This window comes from Erythrolamprus reginae, chromosome 1 (genome assembly GCF_031021105.1).
Source record: "Erythrolamprus reginae isolate rEryReg1 chromosome 1, rEryReg1.hap1, whole genome shotgun sequence".
NCBI classification, from domain to species: domain Eukaryota; kingdom Metazoa; phylum Chordata; class Lepidosauria; order Squamata; family Dipsadidae; genus Erythrolamprus; species Erythrolamprus reginae.
The window spans coordinates 127,569,374-127,591,615 of NC_091950.1; the positions used below are offsets into that span (position 1 = coordinate 127,569,374).

Sequence of the window (22,242 nt, forward strand, 5' to 3'; positions counted from 1 at the left end):
CTGCACTTCTATTTCTACTAGTTTTTTCTCATCATTCCTATCACCCATTTCCTCCTGCTTAGGACTGTATGACTACAACTTGTTGCTTGTATCCAAAGATTTTTATTAATATTGATTGTTTCTTCATTGCTTATTTGACCCCTGTGACAATCATTAAGTGTTGTACCACATGATTCTTGACGAATGTATCTTTTGTCTTTTATGTACATTGAGAGCATATGCACCAAAGACAAATTCCTTGTGAGTCCAATCACACTTGGCCAATAAAGAATTCTATTCTATTCTATTCTATTCTATTCTATAATATTAGACCTATTTTTATCTTAGGCCTATACCCTTTCTATTAATTTCTCCCCCCAATTACCAGTACAGTGGAACCTCGACATACGAGCAGCTCTACTTACGAGCTACTCGAGATAAGAGCTGGGAGGGGAGCGACATTTTTGTTCGCCTCCCGAGCTCACATTCGGGATACGAGCGCCAAGGAGCTGTCTCCTGAAGCCGAACGCTAACTTCCGCGTTCGGCGGCAGCGGTTTTTTTTGTTGTTGCACGGATTAATTGACTTTACATTGTTTCCTATGGGAAACAATGTTTCGTCATACGAGCGTTCCGACTTACGAGCCTCCTTCCGGAACCAATTAGTCTCGTAAGTCGGGGTTCTACTGTACATCCTAGATAGGTTTGAAACTCCTTCCTTATTAATCCAATCCCTGGAGGTAGAAAGCACATTTTGTAGAGGAGGCAGTCATTCTTAGAAATGGCAGCGAGCTCACAGTCACCTCACTCTTCCATCCACAAGTCAATGTTTTGAAGTCAATGAGGAGGAGGAGGAGGAGTAAGTAGTAGGAGTAAGTGGGAAAGAAAACTGGCTGTGTCCGTACAACATGGTAAAATGAAATTCAGTGCAAGTTTTCTTCATATATCTAATGCGCTGTGCCACAAATAATCACATATTATGAATTACAATAAGGACTAATTTACACAACATGATGAAGTAGAAGGCTGACCTTGCAGAACACACAGAGCCACAAACTACTCAATCCAGTTTATCCTGGTTTAGTATACTGTGCAAATGCAGAATTTGCTCCCCCCCCCCCCCGAATTTCCGTATTGTTCTTTATATACAAAATTCAGATAGTCTCAAGTTATAGTTGTAACGGAGCCTAGCCAGTGCATTATGGTCACAGGTCATTATAGTCATTCAGTGAAGCTCCCATATCATCGTCTTGCATAATGGCCCCCAAACATGATCTCCCAATATACTACCGTAGTTCAATTCAATTCAATTTATTAGATTTGTATGCCACCCCTCTCTGAAGACTCGGGGCGGCTCACAACAATAATAAAAACAGTATAACAATGGAACAAATCTAATAATAAAATTACATTAAAAACCCCCAACAATTTAAAAACCATACAACACATACATACCAAACATAAAATATAAGAAAGCCTGGGGGAGATGTCTTAATTCCCCCATGCCTGGCGATATAGGTGGGTCTTGAGTAACTTGCGAGCCCTGCAGACATTGGATTTGCTTCTCACTGGGCCATACAGAGGCTCCCCTGGGTGGCTGAATGGCTTTTTTGGGAGCAGGCTGAGGCATAGAATACATAATATAGAATATAGGACAGTGATGGCAAACCTATGGCACGCGGAGCCATATCTGCTGGCACACGAGCTGTTGCCCTAGCTCAGCTCCTGCCTGCATGTTTGTGTCAGACAGCTGATTTTTGGCTCACAGAGAGGCTCTGGGAGGGCATTTTGGGCTTCCAGAGAGCCTCCAGGGGGATGGGGGAGGGCGTTTTTTACTCTCCTCAGGATCCAGGGAAGCCTTTGGAGCCTGGGGAGGGCAAAATACAAGCCTACTGGGCCCACCAGACGTTGGGAAACAGGCCGTTTCCGGCCTCCAGAGGGCCTCCAGGGGGTGGGGGAAGCTGCTTTCGCCCTCCCCAGGCATTGAATTATGGGTGTGGGCACATGTAGCATGCATGATAGTACACATCCACGCTCTTTCAGCACCGGAGGAAAACAAGGTTCGCCATCACTGATATAGAATATAGAATAGTTGGAAGGGACCTTGGAGTCCAATCCTCTGCTTATGCAGAAAACTCTACACCACCTGAGACAAATGGTTGCCCAATCTCTTCTTAAAAACTTCCAGTGTTGGAGTATTCACAACTTCCGGAGTCAAGTTGTTCTGTCAGGAATTTTCTCCTTAGTTCTAAGTTGCTTTTCTCCTTGATTAGTTTCCACCCATTGCTTTTTTCTCTACCCTCAGGTGCTTTGGAGAATAGGTTGTGGCAATAACCCCTGAGATATTGGAACACTGCTATCATGTCTCTCCTAGTCCTTCTTTTCATTAAACTAGACATACCCAATTCCTGCAACCGTTCTTCATATGTTTTAGCCTCCAGTTCCCTAATCATCTTTGTTGCTCTTCTCTGCATTTTTTCTAGAGTCTCAACATCCTTTTTACATCGTGGCGACCAAAACTGAATGCAGTATTCCAAATGTGGCCTTACCAAGGCCTTATAAAGGGGTATTAACACTTCACGTGATCTTGCTTTTATCCCCCTGTTAATGCAGCTTGCAAGTTGCAATAGCTCTGTAACCTCTGCAACTGACCTGAGGCTCCCTTGGGTGGCTGAGTGTTGTGTGAGGAGTAGGACAAAAGCCTGTAGAGACTTGGTGAGGTGGTATGGGCAGGGGAGATACGCATGAGTTAGGTGCTGCAGCATCCCGGTGATTGAAGCAATGTCGAATGACCATAGGAGCACTACATTAGTCATAACTTTGAAACCAGATAAGATTTGTGTGTGGTGGAGTCTGTCGTAACTTCCAATTGTCACTAAACGACTGGTCCAGAGGTGGCATTCAGCCAATTCTCTCCAGTTCAGCGAAGGATAGGGTAGGAACGTCCACCTGCCCAGACTTAAATCATGTTCCATTTATCCACATTTTTGAGGCTGTGCGCATGTGCAGAAGGCTACACGCATGCATGTTTACTCACATTTGCGAACCGGTAGGGAAAGTAAGTGAATATCACCCTTTGACATGTCGTAAGTCGAGGACTATCTGTATTAAAAGTGACTAATTCATAACTAAAAAAATGGTGTTAGAGGCATAGTTCCTATTCTTTCAAATACAGTGATATGTAGGTATTCATTGTTAATTGTTTCCAGGAGGCACAACAAGTGCTACAGGTGGCCGGTACCAAACAAACCACGTGACTAATGCCTGACCTTGGTTTTGGCCAGCAAGAGTAGCACATCAACAAGATACTGACAAGTTTCTAGCTTGCATGTTGATTATCAAATAAAAAAGAGTACCGGGATAAAATTTTTGCATAAAAATGCATTGAGTAAAAAAATTTAACAAGTTTTCAAAGCAGCTGAGTATTGATGTACCGCTGTATAATCATCTTTAAGAGAACAAAATACTGTGCAAAAGTCAGGTATTTTAATTGAAAAGCAACAAATTGGAAGAGCTATACAAAGATTTTTTAAAAATTCAATTCAATTCAATTTATTAGATTTGTATGCCGCCCCTCTCCTACTTGTAAACCAACCTACTTGTAGTTCGCATTGGCCTTTTCATTTATATAGACTAAGATTAGGTTTAACTTCCTGATATAAGCATAACTTCTTAGGCAAATCATTAGATTATATCAGAAATCTGAAGTCTGGTGACAGCTGATAAGGAAGCATCTTGTTTGTAGAGACATAAACTGTGAAATTTTCTGATCCCTGCCAAGTGATAAGAATTTATTATATTACATTCTTCTATTTGTTCCTTTAAAATGAAAAGCCAAGATAACAGCGGTAAATTGAATGAGTAAATCAGTGATTTCAAAATTCAAGCCATGTGTATGAGGGATTTTGGAACGGGAGATAAGATTTAACTTTGCAATGTTTATGCAATAAATCCCAAAAGTTAATCAAAGTTGAATAAAATGCATTGCAGAAAAGGAAAGGAAGCAATGATGATCTTCTTTTAATGAAAGAGGAAAACAATCTAGAAATGTGTCAATACTAAGTTTTTTTAATATGTTTTCAGTGCATTTATGGTTTTATTCTGACCTCTTGTGGTGTTCTATCAATATTACATGGGATAATTCCCAGTGTCCTGTGTGTCTTATGAAATATGAATGATACTATTAATATATTTCAATGTGCATAGATCGATGGATCATTCTCTTTAACACATTATCTCACGGAAGCAGAAATTAAATCAAATGTGAAAGTAATTTTTCAACAGGAAATACAGATTGTGGAAAAGCAGATTAATTTGTGTTTTTAGAGACAATGTTCAGATAAGTTTAAGAATGTTACAAGCCCTTATGTAAGGAGACTCCCAGGCTTTCAATACTTTTGCAGAATCTGTAATACTTCTGAGTTAGAATTTATCAGAAGTAGTAAAACTGCCGAATGTCCAATTCATATAAAACCAGAAAGTATGCCCTTTTTAATGTATTTGCAGTACTTTGCTTAGCTGAGTTTCATTGTGAGGCCCTGAATGACCTTTGCATTCATGGATTTCAGGCTGGGCTGAGAATCATGCATATCACTATACATAGTTGTGTATACTTAGTGTTATCTGGACCCAGACTAAGAAAGAGAAATGGGGAGCTATCTTCGCAGTTTATATAAGGGGTGACAAACTCAAGGCCTGCAAGCTAGATCTGGCCCACAGGGAGCTTAGATCTGGCCCGCAGGGTGCCAGCACTCCATTTTCACTGGCAGAGGGTTGCAGGAGGCCATTGCAGCCAGAAACGGAGCTCGGGAGCCCATTTTTGCTGGCACAGCTCTCGGGCCACCACAGGAGCCAACAGGACTAAGCAAACTGGCCATGCCAACCCCAGCTCTCTGAGGTCAAACACAACCCTAATGGGACCCCCAATTAAATCGAGTTTGACATTCTTGATACAGAGACAAGTTTTGTGTTCAATGTAAATTGATTTCTAATTGTAGAATTTATAACTAATTCGTATTCCTACCACTTGATTGCCAGATGAAATGTTAGTTTACAATACAGGTCATTCTTGCTGACTGACTGCTTGTTCAGCAACTATAACTATTCAGTTACAATGGCCCTGACTTAGACTTATCATGGTCCTTGTAGCTGTAGTGTCCCCATATTGCAATTTGCGTGCTTGACAACCCAAATATATTTACTATGGCTGCAGTGTCCCGCAGCTGCTTGATCACCATTTGCAAATGTTCCCTGCTGGCTTTTAACAAGCAAAGTCAATAGAAAACTAGTAGAAAGTTACAAGTCACAGTTGTGTGACATCACACTTGATGGCCCATCCTTATTTGTTTAATAACTGCAGTGGGAATTGATGTTATAACTCAGGGCTGTCACATGACATCGTGGTAAATGATCACACCGTTTAGCGACAGACTTGCTGGTTTCCTCCGCAGTCAGTGTATGAGAATTATCTATACTGGATGGTTTCAGTTAACACTGTTCAGTAACATTCAGCCATTTGCTGGAATAAAATAAAATTTTACTTTTGCAATTTGAATCTGGATCGATATATTTTTAAATTTGACTGGTGTGTTAGAACAATAGCATTGTTATAATATTGATACAGAGATATACAGTACAACTAGTACTAGGGTGATCCGTTGTATACAGATTCAAAATATTCTAACACTGTGTATAATTTTTTGTTTTACAGGTAAAAGTCACTGCTGCATGTAAGTACTATGCTGTTATATATATCTGACTTTCAGTATTATGCTTAAAGGTTTTCCCAAAATGAACACTGACGATTCTGTAATTGTATAAATACTTAAAACCACATTCTTCTGTAAAGAACCTAGGAAAGATTATTATATTTAACCTATAATTTGAAATTCACTGCTTTTCACCATAACAATTTTATTGAATGTTGAAAGGGTAACATTATAAACTTCATATACAGAGGTAGATGGCTTATGTAGCATGCTAAGCTCTGATTAAGCATGTTTGTTAAAATAAACTACAGGTAGTCCTCAACTTACAACTGCAATTGAGCCTAAAATTTATATTCCTAAGCAAGGCCGTTGTTAAGTGAATTTTGCCCACCTTATGACCTTTCCTGCTACAGTTGTTAAATTAGTAACACGGTCATTAAATGAATCTAGCTTCCCCATTGACTTTGCTTGTCAGAAGGTCACAAAAAGTGATCCCATGATCCCCAGCTGGCAGAAATACAAACCAATTGCCAAGCATCTGAATTTTGATCTCGTGACCATGGGGATGCTGCAACAGTCATAATTATGAAAAATGATCAGTACTGTTAAATCTTTGAACAGTCACTAAATAAGTGTTTATAAGTCGAGAACTACTGTGCAGTTGATTGGGTTCACACATACTAAATAAATCATATTTTCGAATCTTGATACATTGGCTTTGTGCTACCTCAACTAGCCTTTTACTATCTGACAGTGGGACATCCATGGGGTACAACATACCCTGCTCCCCCACTCTTTGCATTATATCCTTTGCAAATGGTCCAGTGAAAAATGCATTAACAGCCCATCAGCACTACCTGCCTGCTAACCTTAACAGCATCAACTCTTGTTCAGTTCATCATATCTGGGGTTTGTATTAATCATAAACTATTTCCCCCATCAATTAATAAAGAATAAAAATGAAATAATGTTGTACGATGTTATGAAGTTCTGGTTATTTAAAAATATATTTTCCTCCTTTTTCTGTGTAGGTGATGAAGAATGCAATTTCTTATACAGCGTAACAGAAACAAAAATAAGCATCCAGTTAAACGACAGCTTTACGATAACAAATGTAACTTTCCAAAATAATACAGATGTCGGTCTTCCTGAGAATAATTCAATATCTGATCTTTATCCTGGTTTTCAGTATATTGTTCATATCAATAATACTGAGGACAATAGAAGTTGCTGCCAGTATATTTTTACAAGTAAGTAATGGATTAGAAATTCCACAAAAATAATTTTCAAGATTATTCTGAATAGGATTGGCATTGTTACATTTTAAGTAGGGGTGAAATCCAACAGGTTCTGACAGGTACTGGAGAACCAGTAGTGAAAAGTTGGAATAGTTGGGAGAATGAGTAGCAGAAATTTAGAGTAGTTTGGATAACCAGGAAATATCATATCTGGCTGGCTCCAAAGTAGGGTGGGTCTAGAGATTTTGCAATATCTTTCCCCCAGGAGTGGGGAAGGAATGGAGATTTTGCAGTATCCTTCCCCTGCCACGCCTACCAAGCCACGCCCACCAAGCCACACCACGCCCACAAAACCAGTATTAAAAAACATTGGATTTCACCACGGGAGAAAAAAATGTATAGTAGGTGTTGGAAGAAAAATCCATCTGGTTCAGTTCCAAGCTGGGAGGAAGACACTGAAAATACAGAGCAAATACAGAGGCTGGTTTGAATGAAATATGTTTTTTATTGATGAACAGAACCACCAGGGTTTGTCGTACTGGGGCAGCTGATTCAGAACCACATGCGGTTGGTTGGTTCTGCTTCATCATCTTTCTAATCATCCTCCATTTTATTCCCAGCTTGAAAATAGACCTGGATTGTTTTTCCAACATCAATAACTTGAGCTCACTAAAATGAACTAATAAGGTCATGATTTTGAGTTGTTCACAGCTCCCTCCCCATCTCCCCGGAACTAGATGTAGTCACTGAGAAAATGAAGCCTGGATTTAATTTTGTCAGTATTGCCTTACTATCAGACTTCCTTTTGGCTATCTACACAAGAAACTGCAAAATTAAGACTTGCAGAGATACCAAAGGTTTGATAAGTAGATATGTTGTAGCAAAGTCCATGAAGCCATTGTGAAAGAATTCCAGGAAGTAGGTTTTGAGTACAAGCCTTATTTATAATGTAATCAAAGTTCAGATTTTTCTATCTTTTGCTCTTACCTACATGTTTTAATCAGATAAGACATTCTTTGGTACTCCCAGAGAGCACTGTGGGTTCCACTGTTCAGGCCTGAGCTATACAGGTATACCGTATTTTTGGAGTATAACACTCTCCGAACTGTAAGATGCATCTAGCTATTGGGGGGGGGGAGGAAATTCCATGCTAGTGCATGGAAATGGGTAATAATATGAAATTTTACCAGTTTGGAACTGTTTTAAGTTTTTTTCTTTGCATAGATTGGTATTGTAATCAGAATCAGTATGTTACTCAGCACACAATCTGTTAAATGTAAAACTTTTTCCCCTTCTCTTCATTTTACTTCAGCTAACATTTTAATTAAGTGAAATTATTATTATTATAAATAAAATAATAATAATAATAATAATAATAATTATTATTATTATTATTATGTCAATACAACACAGCAAACGAGATCACTATGCTGGATTTCGTATTTCATCATCAGTCGGGCGCTTCCCAAGCACCTAGGACTGCATGATGTAGTGGCGAATTATGTTTGCCGATCCCAGTAAAGCGGCCTTTTGCAATTGACAGATGGAGATTTTGTCAATTCCAATGGTTTTCAAATGTCCACCGAAATCCTTTGGCACTGCACCCAGCGTGCCAAGTACCACTGGGGCCACTTTCATGGGCTTATGCCAGAGCCGTTGCAGCTCAATTTTTAGAACTTCGTATTTCACTAATTTCTCTAGCTGCTTCTCCTCAATTCCGCTATCCCCTGGGATTGCGATGTCATTGTTTTTTTTATTATTATTATTATTATTATTATTATTATTATTAATTAGATTTGTATGCCACCCCTCTCCGTAGACTCGGGGCCGCTTTTAAAATTCCAGCTAATTGTAGATTCTCATAGTTAACATTTGCCCAGGGAAGGTTTTGAATTCGCTGTTATGGCTGGTTATGTCATGAAAATTAAGTTGCACATAGGTGATACAGCAAACCAGAATTCATCTACTTATACCAAGTGTCTCCCACCTACAATATCTGTTGATAGAACCACCCATTAGCTGTTTTTTTTCAGGTTGCCCTATGTTCTAAACAGACTGCAGTGACCACCTCCAAGAATTTTGGTGTGTAATGTGTAGAGCTTTTATTCTCTACCCTCCAGTAGCTTGGCTCAGAAACTTCTGCTGGTAGAGGAATCTCTCATCCTCTTCTCCTTAATAGTTCCCATTCAACAAAGAGCAGCTTCAAGATGAAGTGCAGGGCAAAAATGTGCAAAAAATTAAATCTTGATTTCATAGTAAATAGGGCTTGCATTTGATACATAGTAGTTGCTGGAATTCTTTAATAAAGACTTTATTATTATTTATCAATAAGTCATGGTAACACGGGCCTCATAGATTAATTTGTTAAATTTTTACTGCACTATTAAAAAGCCTTCTTGCCAAACTGGTTACATATGGATGTAGACTGTAAATTACATTTTCTTTCTTTTCTTATACAAATATCTTTCTTATAAAAATATAATTGCATGGTACTGCATAGGGTTTCAGCCTGAAACTTTCAAGTAAAAAAATAATTAAGTTTTGCTAGTATATCTTCCTCCTTATTAAATCTTATTATTGGTGTTGTAGCGTTGGTTTATTACATTCTACTTCTAAAATCTTAATATGAGTGATAAAATGGCCATGCCATTTTAAAATTATCATAATATTAAACATGATTTTAATTGCCATACCTTAAAATGGTACCACAGTACTAGAAACAGTGAAAAAGAGAAGATGTATAGAGTAACAAATCATAGTCTGGGTTTGTAATAATGGTTTGATATGATTTTAATACTCTGATTTAAAAAAATGTTTTCTGTTTCTTAAACAGAGCCAAGTCCTGTTCATAGTATTCATGCTGAAAATATCACCAACACAACACTGATCTTAAGTTGGAAAAATGATGATAAAAATGCATCCAGTTACACTTACCAAATAGTTGTTGTTGGACCTGGTGAACTTAATAATATAAGTTCTAATAAATCAAGTGAGACAATTACTAACTTGCAACCTGGAACACGATACGTATTTCAAATATATGCAGTGTTAAATGGTGGTGAGACTAAAGGAAATCCGAATGAAACAGTTGTTTATACCAGTAAGTACACTTAATTAAGTGAAGTAATTGTAGTTAATGCTTGTGGCTATTGAGTGAGCTTCAGTCATTATTATATCGCTCTCCTTTATCATCATCTAAAACTAAATGTAAACTCTTTATGGAGGGAAGTACATAATTCACTTAATTTTGTTTAACTTTTCCATATGTTTAATCTATGTTACAATGATGATATTTTGGGGTGGTTTTTTTGTAAAACAAGCCCACTCCTTTCTTTTTTAAAACAAAAACACACAATTTCTTGGCATTTTATTTGTAAATATCAATGTTACAAAAGAAGATTTATCTATTGTGTGTTTCTTATTGGCTTGCCACATCAGGCCTAATCTTATCATAATTCAGGCGGAATTTTAGGTATTGGGTTGCGTCAGCTTAGAATTTTCTGTATGGTTGAGAATATTGTAGCACAAGGGTAGTAATTATTGGAAACAATTATGTTTTAACTGACACAAAAGAGATGTTCTCTCTCATCTTTCTGTTCAGTGAAACTGAAATAAAAATGAAATAAAATTGAGGCAAATACAACTGGAGGGTGGAGGTGGGAAACAAATGGGCAAATTATTATTCCAGTTCAGTTTATTTTACTTATGGTTGTTGAAAACCTAAATAGAGTTTTATATCAGCCAGCCTAATTGACAATTTGGTACAGATCCCATTCCTAATCCAAGATAATTGAAAGAAACATTTAATTGTTTTACTTAAATTGAGCCCAGCTTTTCAGTCAACACCCAAAGGATCAATATTATAACATTATAATAAGCTCCTAATTTGTCAAATAAAATTATTAACTAGAGACATACTGCATGTTGTGCAAATTACATGATGGTTTATAAACCCCACAGAAAAAATGCTAATTTTTTAATCTTGATTATCATTCAGCACCTAAAAGCTTTTTTTCTCTTAAATAGAGCCCAGTCCAGTATATGATATTAATGCTGAAAATATCACTAGCACATCCCTGGATTTAAAATGGAAAAATAATGATACAAATGCATCAAATTATACTTATCGAATACATATTGATGGACCTGGTCATTCTGATAATAAAACTTCCAACGTTACCTATGTATCAATTCCTTACTTGAAACCTGGAATATTATACAGGTTTGAAATATATGCACAACTCGATGATGATGATAAAACCGAAGGAGATCCAAGTGAAATAAGTGTTTATACAAGTAAGTACTTTAAAATAAGAGATATTATGTACATTTCATTATTACATAAAATGGTTATATAAAATATGCAATTAGGTGTGATTTTTTTCTATCTGCATGTGCCCTCATAGGTAAAAAATTATACATTTTTTATAAAGATTGAACAAAAGATGGCACTACTGTGTATACTATGTGGAAAACACTTTCCAGCATAATATACATGGAAGATTGTAAGTGCAAGTAGTCATCGACTTAATGAGAGTTCACTTTGTGACCATTCAAATTCAATTCAATTCAATTTATTAGATTTGTATGCCACCCCTCTCCAAAGACTCGGGGTGGCTCTCAACAACAATAAAAACAATATTCTAGCGAAAACAAATCTAATATTAAAAAGCACATAAAAACCATATCACATTTAAAAAGCAAACAACACATACATACCCAAACATAAATATAAAAAAGCCTGGGGGAAAGGTGTCTCAACTCGCCCCTGCCTGGTGGTATACATGGGTCTTGAGTAATTTACGAAAGACAAGGAGGTGGGGGCAGTTCTAATCTCCGGGGGGAGTTGATTCCAGAGGGCCGGGGTCGCCACAGAGAAGGCTCTTCCCCTGGGGCCCGCCAAATGACATTGTTTAGTCGACAGGACCCGGAGAAGGCCAACTCTGTGGGGCGTTATCGGTCGCTGGGATTCGTGCGGTAGCAGGCGGTTCCAGAGGTACTCTGGTCCAATGCCATGTTGGGCTTTAAAGGTCATAACCAACACTTTGAATTGTGACCGGAAACTGATCGGCAGCCAATGCAGGCCACGGAGTGTTGCAGAGACATGGGTGAATCTAGGAAGCCCCACGATGGCTCTCGTGGCCGCGTTCTGCATGAACACATTTTAGAGGTAGCCCCATGTAGAGAGCGTTGCAGTAATCGAACCTCGAGGTGATGAGGGCATGAGCGACTGTGAGCAATGACTCCCTGTCCAAATAGGGCCGCAACTGATGCACTAGGCGAACCTGGGCAAATGCCCTCCTCGCCACAGCCGAAAGATGATTACAGTGGCACTGAAAAAAGTGACTTAGGACTTTTTCACACTTACTGCTGTTGTAGCATCCCCAAGGTCACGTGATCACAATCCTGACACTTGGCAACAGGTTCATATTTGTGACAGTTGCCGTGTCCCAGAGTCACGTGATCAGCTTTTGCAAACTTCTGACAAGTAAAATCAATGCAGGAGGCAGGTACACTTAACAACCATGTTACTACCTTAACAACTGCAGTGATTCACAGCCGCGAGAGCAATCATGGGCTTTCCCAGATATGCCCATGTCTCATCAATACTCCACGGCTTGCACTGGCTGCCGATTAGTTTCTGGTCACAATTCAAAGTGTTGGTTATGACCTATAAAGCCCTACATGGCCTCGGACCAGAATACCTGTGGGACCGCCTTCTGCCGCACAAATCCCAGCGACCGATTAGGTCCCACAGAGTTGGCCTTCTCCAGGTCACGTCAACTAAACAATGCCGTCTGTCGGGACACGGGAAGAACCTTCTCTGTGGCGGCCTCGACCCTCTGGAATCAACTCCCCCCAGAGATTAGGACTGCCCCCACCCTCCTTGCCTTTTGAAAGCTCCTGAAGACCCACCTATGTCGCCAGGCATGGAGAAACTGATATACCCCTAGCTACTATGGTTTTATGTATAGTCTGTTAGGTTGTGTGATTGTTTTTCTTTTTTTAATAAGGGTTTTAAATTGTTTTTAACGTTAGATTTGTACATGGTTTATTCTTGTTGTGAGCTGCTCTGAGACCTCGGAGAGGGGCGGCATACAAATCTAATAAATTATTATTATTATTATTATTATTATTATTATTATTATTATTATTATTATTAACTACTGTGGCAAGAAAGGTCATAAAATGAGGAAAAACTCCATGTAAGCTTCAAAACTTCATGCAAGCTTCATTCCACCCCCACCCACCCCTCACATTCCTACCTGGCCCTGATTAAATTCACCCAAACCCTTAACTAGTTTCAATTAAACTGAATACAATTTCTGCAGATATTTATTCAATATTGCATGAGCCGAGATGGCGCAGTGGGTAGAGTGCAGTACTGCAGGCTGCTAAAGCTGACTGCTAGATCTGCAGGTCAGCGGTTCAAATCTCATCACCGGCTCAAGGTTGACTCAGCCTTCCGTCCTTCCAAGGTGGGTAAAATGAGGACCCGGATTGTGGGGGCAATATGCAGGCTCTGTTAAAAAGTGCTAATGCTAACACGTTGTAAGCCGCCCTGAGTCTAAGGAGAAGGGCGGCATGAAAAATTGAATAAATAAATAAATAAATAAATGAAATTTGTGCATCTGTTGAAACCCTGAATATATTCAACCCTGTCTAGTATGCTTTTCACTGAATAACATAAAGTCATTTTATTTCTTAAACAGGACCCAGTGCAGTGCATGATATTGAATTTGAAAATGTCACCACCACAACTCTGGATATAAAGTGGAAAAATAATGATACAAATGCCTCTAATTATACTTATCAAATATACATCAATGGAACTAGTTATTTTGAAAGTAAAACTTCTAATACTCCGTATTTGAAAGTTGATGGCTTGGAAGCAGGAGCATTATACAAATTTGAAATTTATGCAGAAATTAATGGCACGAAGGGAGATCCAAAGGATAAAAGTGTTTATACAAGTAAGTGTATTTAAATGATGTGATTGTACTGGAAGTCCTCTCCAGGCTCCAAAGGCTTCTCTGAAGCCAGTGGAGGGTAAACATGCTCTCTTGCATCCCTCCGGAGGCTCTCTAGAAGCCAAAAATGCCCTCCCAGAGCCTCTGTGCGAGCTAAAAATCAGCTCTCTCTCTCTCCCCTGCTTCTATCCCCATCTCTCTCTCTCCCCTGCTTCTATTCCCCATCTCTCTCTCTCCCCTGCTTCTATTCCCCATCTCTCTATCCCCATCGGTCTCTCTCGCCCGATCGCTCACCTGCTTCTGTCCCTGGCCCTCTCTCTAGTTTGCCGGCTTCTGTCCCCGTCTCTCTCTCTCTCACTTCTGTCCCCGTCTCTCTCTCTCTCTCTCACTCGCCTGTTTCTGTCCCTGTCTCTCTCTCTCTCACTTCTGTCCCCGTCTCTCTCTCTCTCTCTCACTCGCCTGTTTCTGTCCCTGTCTCTCTCGCCCGCTCGCTCACCCGCTTCGGTCCCTGGCTCTCTCTCTCTCTAGTTTGCCGGCTTCTGTCCCCGTCTCTCTCTCTCACACACACGCACACTTCTGTCCCTGTATCTCTCTCTCTCTCTCTCTCTCTAGCTTGCTGGCTTCTGTCTCCGTCTTTCTCTCTCTCTAGCTTGCTTCCCTCCTCCCCATCATGGCTGTCGTGGCTGTCATGTTTGGGGGAGTGTCAGGGGGGCCTACAGCCACGCCCCCAAGCAGCCACGACGTCTGATAATCCAGAATGTCGGCTTACTGAAGGACGGATAACCAAGACTCTACTGTATTTGCATTCTACCCTGTTTCTTGGGAAATGTTCTCAAATTTGATTAATTTCCATTGACTGATGATTAAGTTAACTGCTAAAAAGATTTAAAGGACCATCTAATTCTGAAGGAGAATCAGTGTTACAATAACACCATTCAGTGTGCTGGTCATTTAATGCAGTGTTTCCCAACCTTGGCAACTTGGAGATATTTGGACTTCAATTCCCAGAATTCCCCAGCCACCGAATGCTGGCTGGGGACTTCTGGGAGTTGAAGTCCAGATATCTTCAAGTTGTCAAGGTTGGGAAACACTGATTTAATGTATGGCAGCTCAGTGACCAGCCTGCTGTTTTGTGGTAGTGAATTTTGTAAAATGAGGGTTGTATAGATTAAAAGTGAATTTTGTTTTGAATGTTTTGTGATTTTTATGCTAAGAGTTGAATATTATTTCAAGGGTTACTCCAGGAGTAAAACAATCAAGAAATGCTATAACCTAAAATGTGATTTCTTCTGTATGCAAATTTCAGTAATACATAATATTTTTAAGATACGAAAAGAAAGTGGCTTGCATTTTGCTGAAGACCTAATTGGAAAAAAATGCATTATTATCATTATTATTATTATTATTATTATTATTATTATTATTATTTATTAGATTTGTATGCCGCCCCTCTCCAAAGACTCAGGGCGGCTCACAACATTAAAAACAGTACAAATCCAATATTTAAAAGAATTTAAACCCCTTCATATAAAAAGCAATCATACATCTCACACAAACCATGCATAAAATAAAAATGGTCCAGGGGAATCAATTTCCCCATGCCTGATGACAGAGGTGGGTTTTAAGGAGTTTGCGAAAGGCAAGGAGGGTGGGGGCAATCCTAATCTCCAGGAGGAGTTGATTCCAGAGGGTCGGGGCCACCACAGAGAAGACTCTTCCCCTGGGTCTCGCCAGACGACATTGTTTCGTCGATGGGACCCAGAGAAGGCTGACTCTGTGGGACCTAACCGGTCGCTGGGATTCGTGCAGCAGAAGGCAGTCTCGGAGATATCTCCGGTCTCAGAGATATGATCATGGATTTATTTTGATATACTGTAATATTTATGATGCTGCAAAGTCTGGTTGATAATAACGTGTCCACATTTACTCCATGCAAGTTTAATCACATTCTCTCCTCTCTGACCTTGATTAAGTTTACCCAAACTCTTAATTAGTTTCAATTAAACTGAATAAAATTCCTGCAGATACTTATTCAACATTCTTGCATGTGTTAAAACCATGAATATCATTTTGTCCAGTATACTTTATACTGAATAACATTAAATCATTTTATTTCTTAAAACAGGACCCAATCCAGTGTATGATATTGAATTTGAAAATGTCACCACCACAACTCTGGATATAAAGTGGAAAAATAATGATACAAATGCATCTAATTATACTTATCAAATATACATCAACGGAACTAGTTATTTTGACAGTAAAACTTCTAATACTCCGTATGTGAAAGTTGATGGCTTGGAAGCAGGAGCATTATACAAATTTGAAATTTATGCAGAAATTAATGGCACAAAGGGAGATCCAAAGGATAAAAGTGTTTATACAAGTAAGTGTATTTAAATGATATGATTGTACTGGAAGTCCTTGATGTCTGATGGGTCCTAGGATAATGTATAAATTTGACTTGTAATTTATTTGAAATTAAATTAACAAATTCTGCCATTATGGAGCCTAATGAAAGAAAACAAGTACAATGTGTATCACTTGTCACATTATGTTTCTAAACCCATTGAAATTGGAAAATGTTGGCCCTCTATACATTGGAATTAAAGAAGCATAAAAGCCCAAAGAGAGAAATGAATAAGAGATAATGTATCTAAAAATGGAGTACAGTGTTCCCTCGATTTTCGCGGGTTTGAACTTCGCGAATAGCCTATACCAGTGATGGCGAACCTATGACACGCGTGTCAGCACTGACACGCGTAGCCATTTTTAGTGACACGCGGCCGCCGGAGAAACTTTCGGAGAGAATCCGCCAAACGCACGCGACGCGAGCCAAAAAAAAAAAAGCCTCCTCACTCTCACCCCTCCCTCCTGTTTCACCTTCATTGCTGCTTGGAGAAGCCCGCGCCTCCTTCGCCTCCCCCCCACCCAGCCCGGGAAGGAAAAAGCTGGCAGAGCGCAAGCGCAGGTTCTTAAAGGATCCGCGTTGTTGATTTCCGAGCACCAAAAAAAAAAAAAGGACGTGCGAAGAGCGAGAATAGGAGCCCAACCCGGCTGGAGCTTCCCTGGCGGTGATGGCACGTGAGCTTTTGGGGCCCGGTGGGAGGGCGCCGGCCATTGTGTGCCCGCACAGCCATTAGGAACCCCTTCCCCCGGCAGAAATTTTTGAATTGGCGCAAAGCCACGCAGTCCTGAATCGCTCCCTTCTCTGGCCAGCAAAGTCGGCTGCCCAGGAAAGCGCCGCATTTGAAAAGCGCGTGTTTAAAAATCGCGCCACTTTGCCTGGCAGCCGGCTTGCTGGCCGGAGAAGCGAGCGATCCGGGACTGCCTGGCTTTGCACCGTGATGACAACAACGGCGCCATGGTGGCCTTCAAGCGTCGCCCTTCGTGGCGCCCAACCACCCGTTCCTCAGGTAGATGTCTGGCGTGCTACCGGGAGGCGGAGGCGGCGCGTGGCCAGGCGCTGAGCTCCATGGACACCTGGGAGGGCAAAGGGGTGAATGTGGCTGCTGCCTCTTAGGTGGAGGCGAAGGCGATGGCGGAGTCTGCGCTGGGGCCATGCAGGGACGCTGATCCAGGGGTCCACGGACCGGCAAGCTGCCCTCCACTCTCTCTCCACTCTCCCTCTCTCTTTCTCTCTCTGTTGCTGCCGTGGTGCACGAGAGAGAAAGAGAGAGAGAAAAAGGAGGAGAGAGAATAAGAGAGAAAGAGAGAGAGAAGGCAAGAGAGAGAGAGAGAGAAAGCAAGGGAGAGAGAGAGAAAGAGTGTGTGTGTGTGAGAGGAAGAGAGAGAGAGAAAGAGAAAGAAAGCAAGAGAGAGAGAAAAAGAGAAAGAGAGAAGGAAAGTAAGAGAGAAAAAGAGAGAGAAAGCAAGAGAGAGAGAGAAAGCAAGAAAGAGAGGAACAGAGAGAGAAAGAAAGAAAGAGAGAGAGAGAAAAAGAGAGAAGGAAAGTAAGAGAGAGAAAGCAAGAAAGAGAGAAAGCAAGGGAGAGAAAGAAAGCAAGAAATAGAGAAAGGGGGGAAGAGAGAGAGAAAGAAAGAGAAAGAAAGCAAGAGAGAAAGAGAGAAGGAAAGCAAGAGAGAGAAAGAGAGAAAGAAAGATAAAGAAAGCAAGGAAGAGAGAGAGAAAGAGAAAGAAAGCAAGAGAGAGAGAGAAAGAAAGCAAAAGAGAAAGAGAAGGAAAGCAAGAGAGAGAGTGAGAAAGAGAATAAAAGAGAGATAGCAAGAGAGACAGAGAAAGAGAGAGAGAGAGAGAAAGCAAGAAAGAGAGAAAGACGAAAGGAGGGAGAAAGAGCAAAAAAGAGAGGAAGGAAGAAAGAAAGAGGGATGGAGAGAGAAGGGGAAAGAAAGAGGGAGAGAGAGAGAGAAATAGGGCGAAAGGGAGGAAAAGAGGGGGGGGTTGTCCAAACTTTTTTTCTCAAGGTGACACACCACCCGAGTTATGCTTGGTTTTTTGGTGAATTTTGACACACCAAGCTCAAAAGGTTGCCCCTCACTGGCCTATACCATGGTTTTTAAAAAATATTAATTAAAAAATACTTCGCGGTTTATTTCCTATACCACGGTTTTTCCCACCCAATGACGTCATATGTCATCTCCAAACATATAATTTTTGCAAATAAATAACAAAAGAAATAATTATTGTTAATAAATAATTATGTTTATAAATATCAGGATCACTAAGTGTCTTATTCAATGGTGAGTACCAGTAATAACGGTGAGTAAATGGTTGTTAAGGGAATGGGAAATGGTAATTTAGGGGTTTAAAGTGTTAAAGGTTGGCTTGTGATACTGTCCATAGCCAAAAATGGTGTATTTACTTCCGCATCTCTACTTCGCGGAAATTCGACTTTCGCGGGCGGTCTCGGAATGCATCCCCCGCGGAAATCGAGGGAACACTGTATATATTTGAAAAAAATATACAAATGTGACTAGTTGTATTTTTCAATAGTACTTACAGGTAGGCCTCAACTTAGGTCCACAATTGAATCCAAGATGTATGTTGTTGTGAGACATTTAGAATAGAATAGAATTCTTTATTGGCCAAGTGTGATTGTTAAGTAAGTTTTGCCCCATTTTACAACCTTTCTTGCCACAGTTGTTAAGTGAATCACTACAGTTGCTAAGTTAGTAGCCCGGTTGTTAAGTGAATCTGGCTTCCCCTTTGGCTTTGCCTGTCAGAAGGTCACAAAAGGTGATCACAGGGACACTGCAACTGTGATAGATATGAATCAGTTGCCAAGCATCTCAATTTTATCACCAAATTATGGGGATGCTGCAAAGGTAGTAACAGAGGTGGGCTACTCCCAGTTCACCCAAACAGGTATCATCCCATTGGTGACGTCATGATGACATCATGCCAGTCCATGGACACCACCATTTGGGAGGGGGGGATCGGGGGGATTTTTCTTTGGGATCCCCCCCCCCCCCGTTTCCCCCCCCTTCACCACATATGCAGAAGCCAGGTTTCCGGCACTGTGCATGTGTCACCGTGTTATTTTCGGCTCTTTTTGAGGGAGGGGTTTTTCCCCTGGCATTGCCACAAATGCAGTGCCAAAAATACAAAGTGCGCGCACGCCCACAAGGCGCGCCCATGTGGCACCGGAGGAAGCAAACCAACAGCGAGGTAAGTTAGAGCCCATTCCCCTGGGTGGTAACTGTGAAAAAGTCATAAATCACTTTTTTCAGTGCTGTTGTGACTTTGAAAGGTATTGTTGTAAATCAAGGACTACCTGTATTTGTTTTATACATCTACAAGAATTGTAATTCACTTTCTCCCCCACATTTCTCTCTAGGGCTTGCGGCTGTTTCAAATTCTTCCGAGCTATGTTTACCTAGGATCTGAATTTTAGGCCCTATTCAAATAGCAACATTTTGCCCACCAAACCTTATTTGACCATCTCTGCAGCATATATAAACACATACAAACATAGATTATACTACGTATTCCTGAAATTTTATTTAAGACAGAGCCAAAATAAATATTAATGCTAAAAGTTTAGCTATTTCACTTTTAAATCTTTCACTTTTATGATGCTGCAAAGTCTGGTTGATAATAACGTGTCCACATTTACTCCATGCAAGTTTAATCACATTCTCTCCTCTCACATTCCTACCTGACCTTGATTAAGTTTACCCAAACTCTTAATTAGTTTCAATTAAACTGAATAAAATTCCTGCAGATACTTATTCAACATTCTTGCATGTGTTAAAACCATGAATATCATTCTGTCCAGTATACTTTATACTGAATAACATCAAATCATTTTATTTCTTAAAACAGGACCCAATCCAGTGTATGATATTGAATTTGAAAATGTCACCACCACAACTCTGGATATAAAGTGGAAAAATAATGATACAAATGCATCTAATTATACTTATCAAATATACATCAACGGAACTAGTTATTTTGACAGTAAAACTTCTAATACTCCGTATGTGAAAGTTGATGGCTTGGAAGCAGGAGCATTATACAAATTTGAAATTTATGCAGAAATTAATGGCACGAAGGGAGATCCAAAGGATAAAAGTGTTTATACAAGTAAGTGTATTTAAATGATATGATTGTACTGGAAGTCCTTGATGTCTGATGGGTCCTAGGATAATGTATAAATTTGACTTGCAATTTATTTGAAATTAAATTAACAAATTCTGCCATTGTGGAGCCTAATGAAAGAAAACAAGTACAATGTGTATCACTTGTCACATTATGTTTCTAAACCCATTGAAATTGGAAAATGTTGGCCCTCTATACATTGGAATTAAAGAAGCATAAAAGCCCAAAGAGATAAATGAATAAGAGATAATGTATCTAAAAATGGAGTACAGTGTTCCCTCGATTTTCGTGGGTTCGAACTTCGCGAATAGCCTATACCACGGTTTTAAAAAAATATTAATTAAAAAATACTTCGCGGTTTATTTCCTATACCAGTTTTTCCCACCCAATGACGTCATATGTCATCTCCAAACTTATAAATTTTGCAAATAAATAACAAAAGAAATAATTATTGTTAATAAATAAATATGTTTATAAATATCAGGATCACTAAGTGTCTTATTCACTGGTGAGTACCAGTAATAATGGTGAGTAAATGGTTGTTAAGGGAATGGGAAATGGTAATTTAGGGGTTTGGTGTTCGGGTTCAGGAGGCTGCTGGGAAGCCCCCCGGCTGTTTTAGAAGGTGACAGCCGGGCTGCGGGACTTCCCAGCGGCCTCCCGAACCCGAACTTGTGCCGAACTTCCGGGTTCGGCGTTCGGGTGGCCGCTGGGAAGCCCCGCAGCTCAGCTGTCGTCTTTTAAAACAGCCGGTGAGCTTCTCAGCGGCCTCCCGAACGCCGAACCCGGATGTTCGGGTTTGGCGTTCAGGTTCAGGAGGCTGCTGGGAAGCCCCCCGGCTGTTTTAGAAGGTGACAGCCGGGCTGTGGGGCTTCCCAGCAGCCTCCCGAACCCAGAGGTTCGGCAAAAGTTCGAACTTCTGGGTTTGGTGTTCGGGAGGCTGCTGGGAAGCCCCCCGGCTGTTTTAAAAGGTGACAGCCGGGCTGCGGGACTTCCCAGCGGCCTCCCGAACCCGAACTTGTGCCGAACTTCCGGGTTCAGCGTTCGGGTGGCCGCTGGGAAGCCCCGCAGCTCAGCTGTCGTCTTTTAAAACAGCCGGTGAGCTTCTCAGCGGCCTCCTGAACGCCGAACCCGGATGTTCGGGTTTGGCGTTCAGGTTCAGGAGGCTGCTGGGAAGCCCCACCGCCCGGCTGTCACCTTTTAAAACAGCCGGGGGGCTTCCCAGCAGCCTCCCGAACGCCGAACCTGGATGTTCGGGTTTGGCGTTCGTAAGACGAAAAATGTTCATAAGAACAGGCAAAAATTTTCTGAACCCCGAGTTCATATCTCGGGTTGTTCGTAAGACGAGGGGTTCGTATCATGAGGTACCACTGTACTGTGTTAAGGTTGAAAAAGTCTTTTTCAGAGGGAATGAAAACAAGCCTGCAAAGACTTAGGCCTTCTTCGGAGGGAGTAGGAAGCCAGGAAGAGTGTTAGCATCTAGTTAGGAAAAAAAAGCTTTGAAAAAGCTACATTCCAAGAATAAGACGCACCCAAATTTTCAGCCTCTTTTAGGGAGGAAAAGGTGCGTCTTATATCTGAAAAATACAGTAGTAAAAAGTAAATAAAATGTTAATTAAATAAAGTGATATAAGTGTGTTAATGGTAATGCTTAAAGAGTATTGTTTACATTTGCACTATGTTTTCAAGGAAAACAAGATTGAATGATATTGACTTTGATATTTGTAAAACAAAGTTTTAAAGTTTTCTTTTGTGCTTTCCACATGAAACCTAATCATATTTCTGAC

General features: G+C 40.4%; 1 protein-coding gene across 1 annotated transcript in view; it reads left to right on the forward strand.

Annotated features, from left to right (window-relative positions):
• PTPRJ (protein tyrosine phosphatase receptor type J) overlaps positions 1-22,242 on the forward strand; it is a 131,159-nt gene that overhangs the window by 76,754 nt on the left and 32,163 nt on the right. The window contains exons 2-8 of the mRNA XM_070764557.1: positions 5,688-5,706; positions 6,717-6,935; positions 9,757-10,023; positions 10,950-11,219; positions 13,637-13,897; positions 16,020-16,280; positions 20,180-20,440. Of these exons, the coding sequence (XP_070620658.1) occupies positions 5,688-5,706; positions 6,717-6,935; positions 9,757-10,023; positions 10,950-11,219; positions 13,637-13,897; positions 16,020-16,280; positions 20,180-20,440 (1,558 nt within the window). The remainder of the gene's footprint in view (positions 1-5,687; positions 5,707-6,716; positions 6,936-9,756; positions 10,024-10,949; positions 11,220-13,636; positions 13,898-16,019; positions 16,281-20,179; positions 20,441-22,242) is intronic.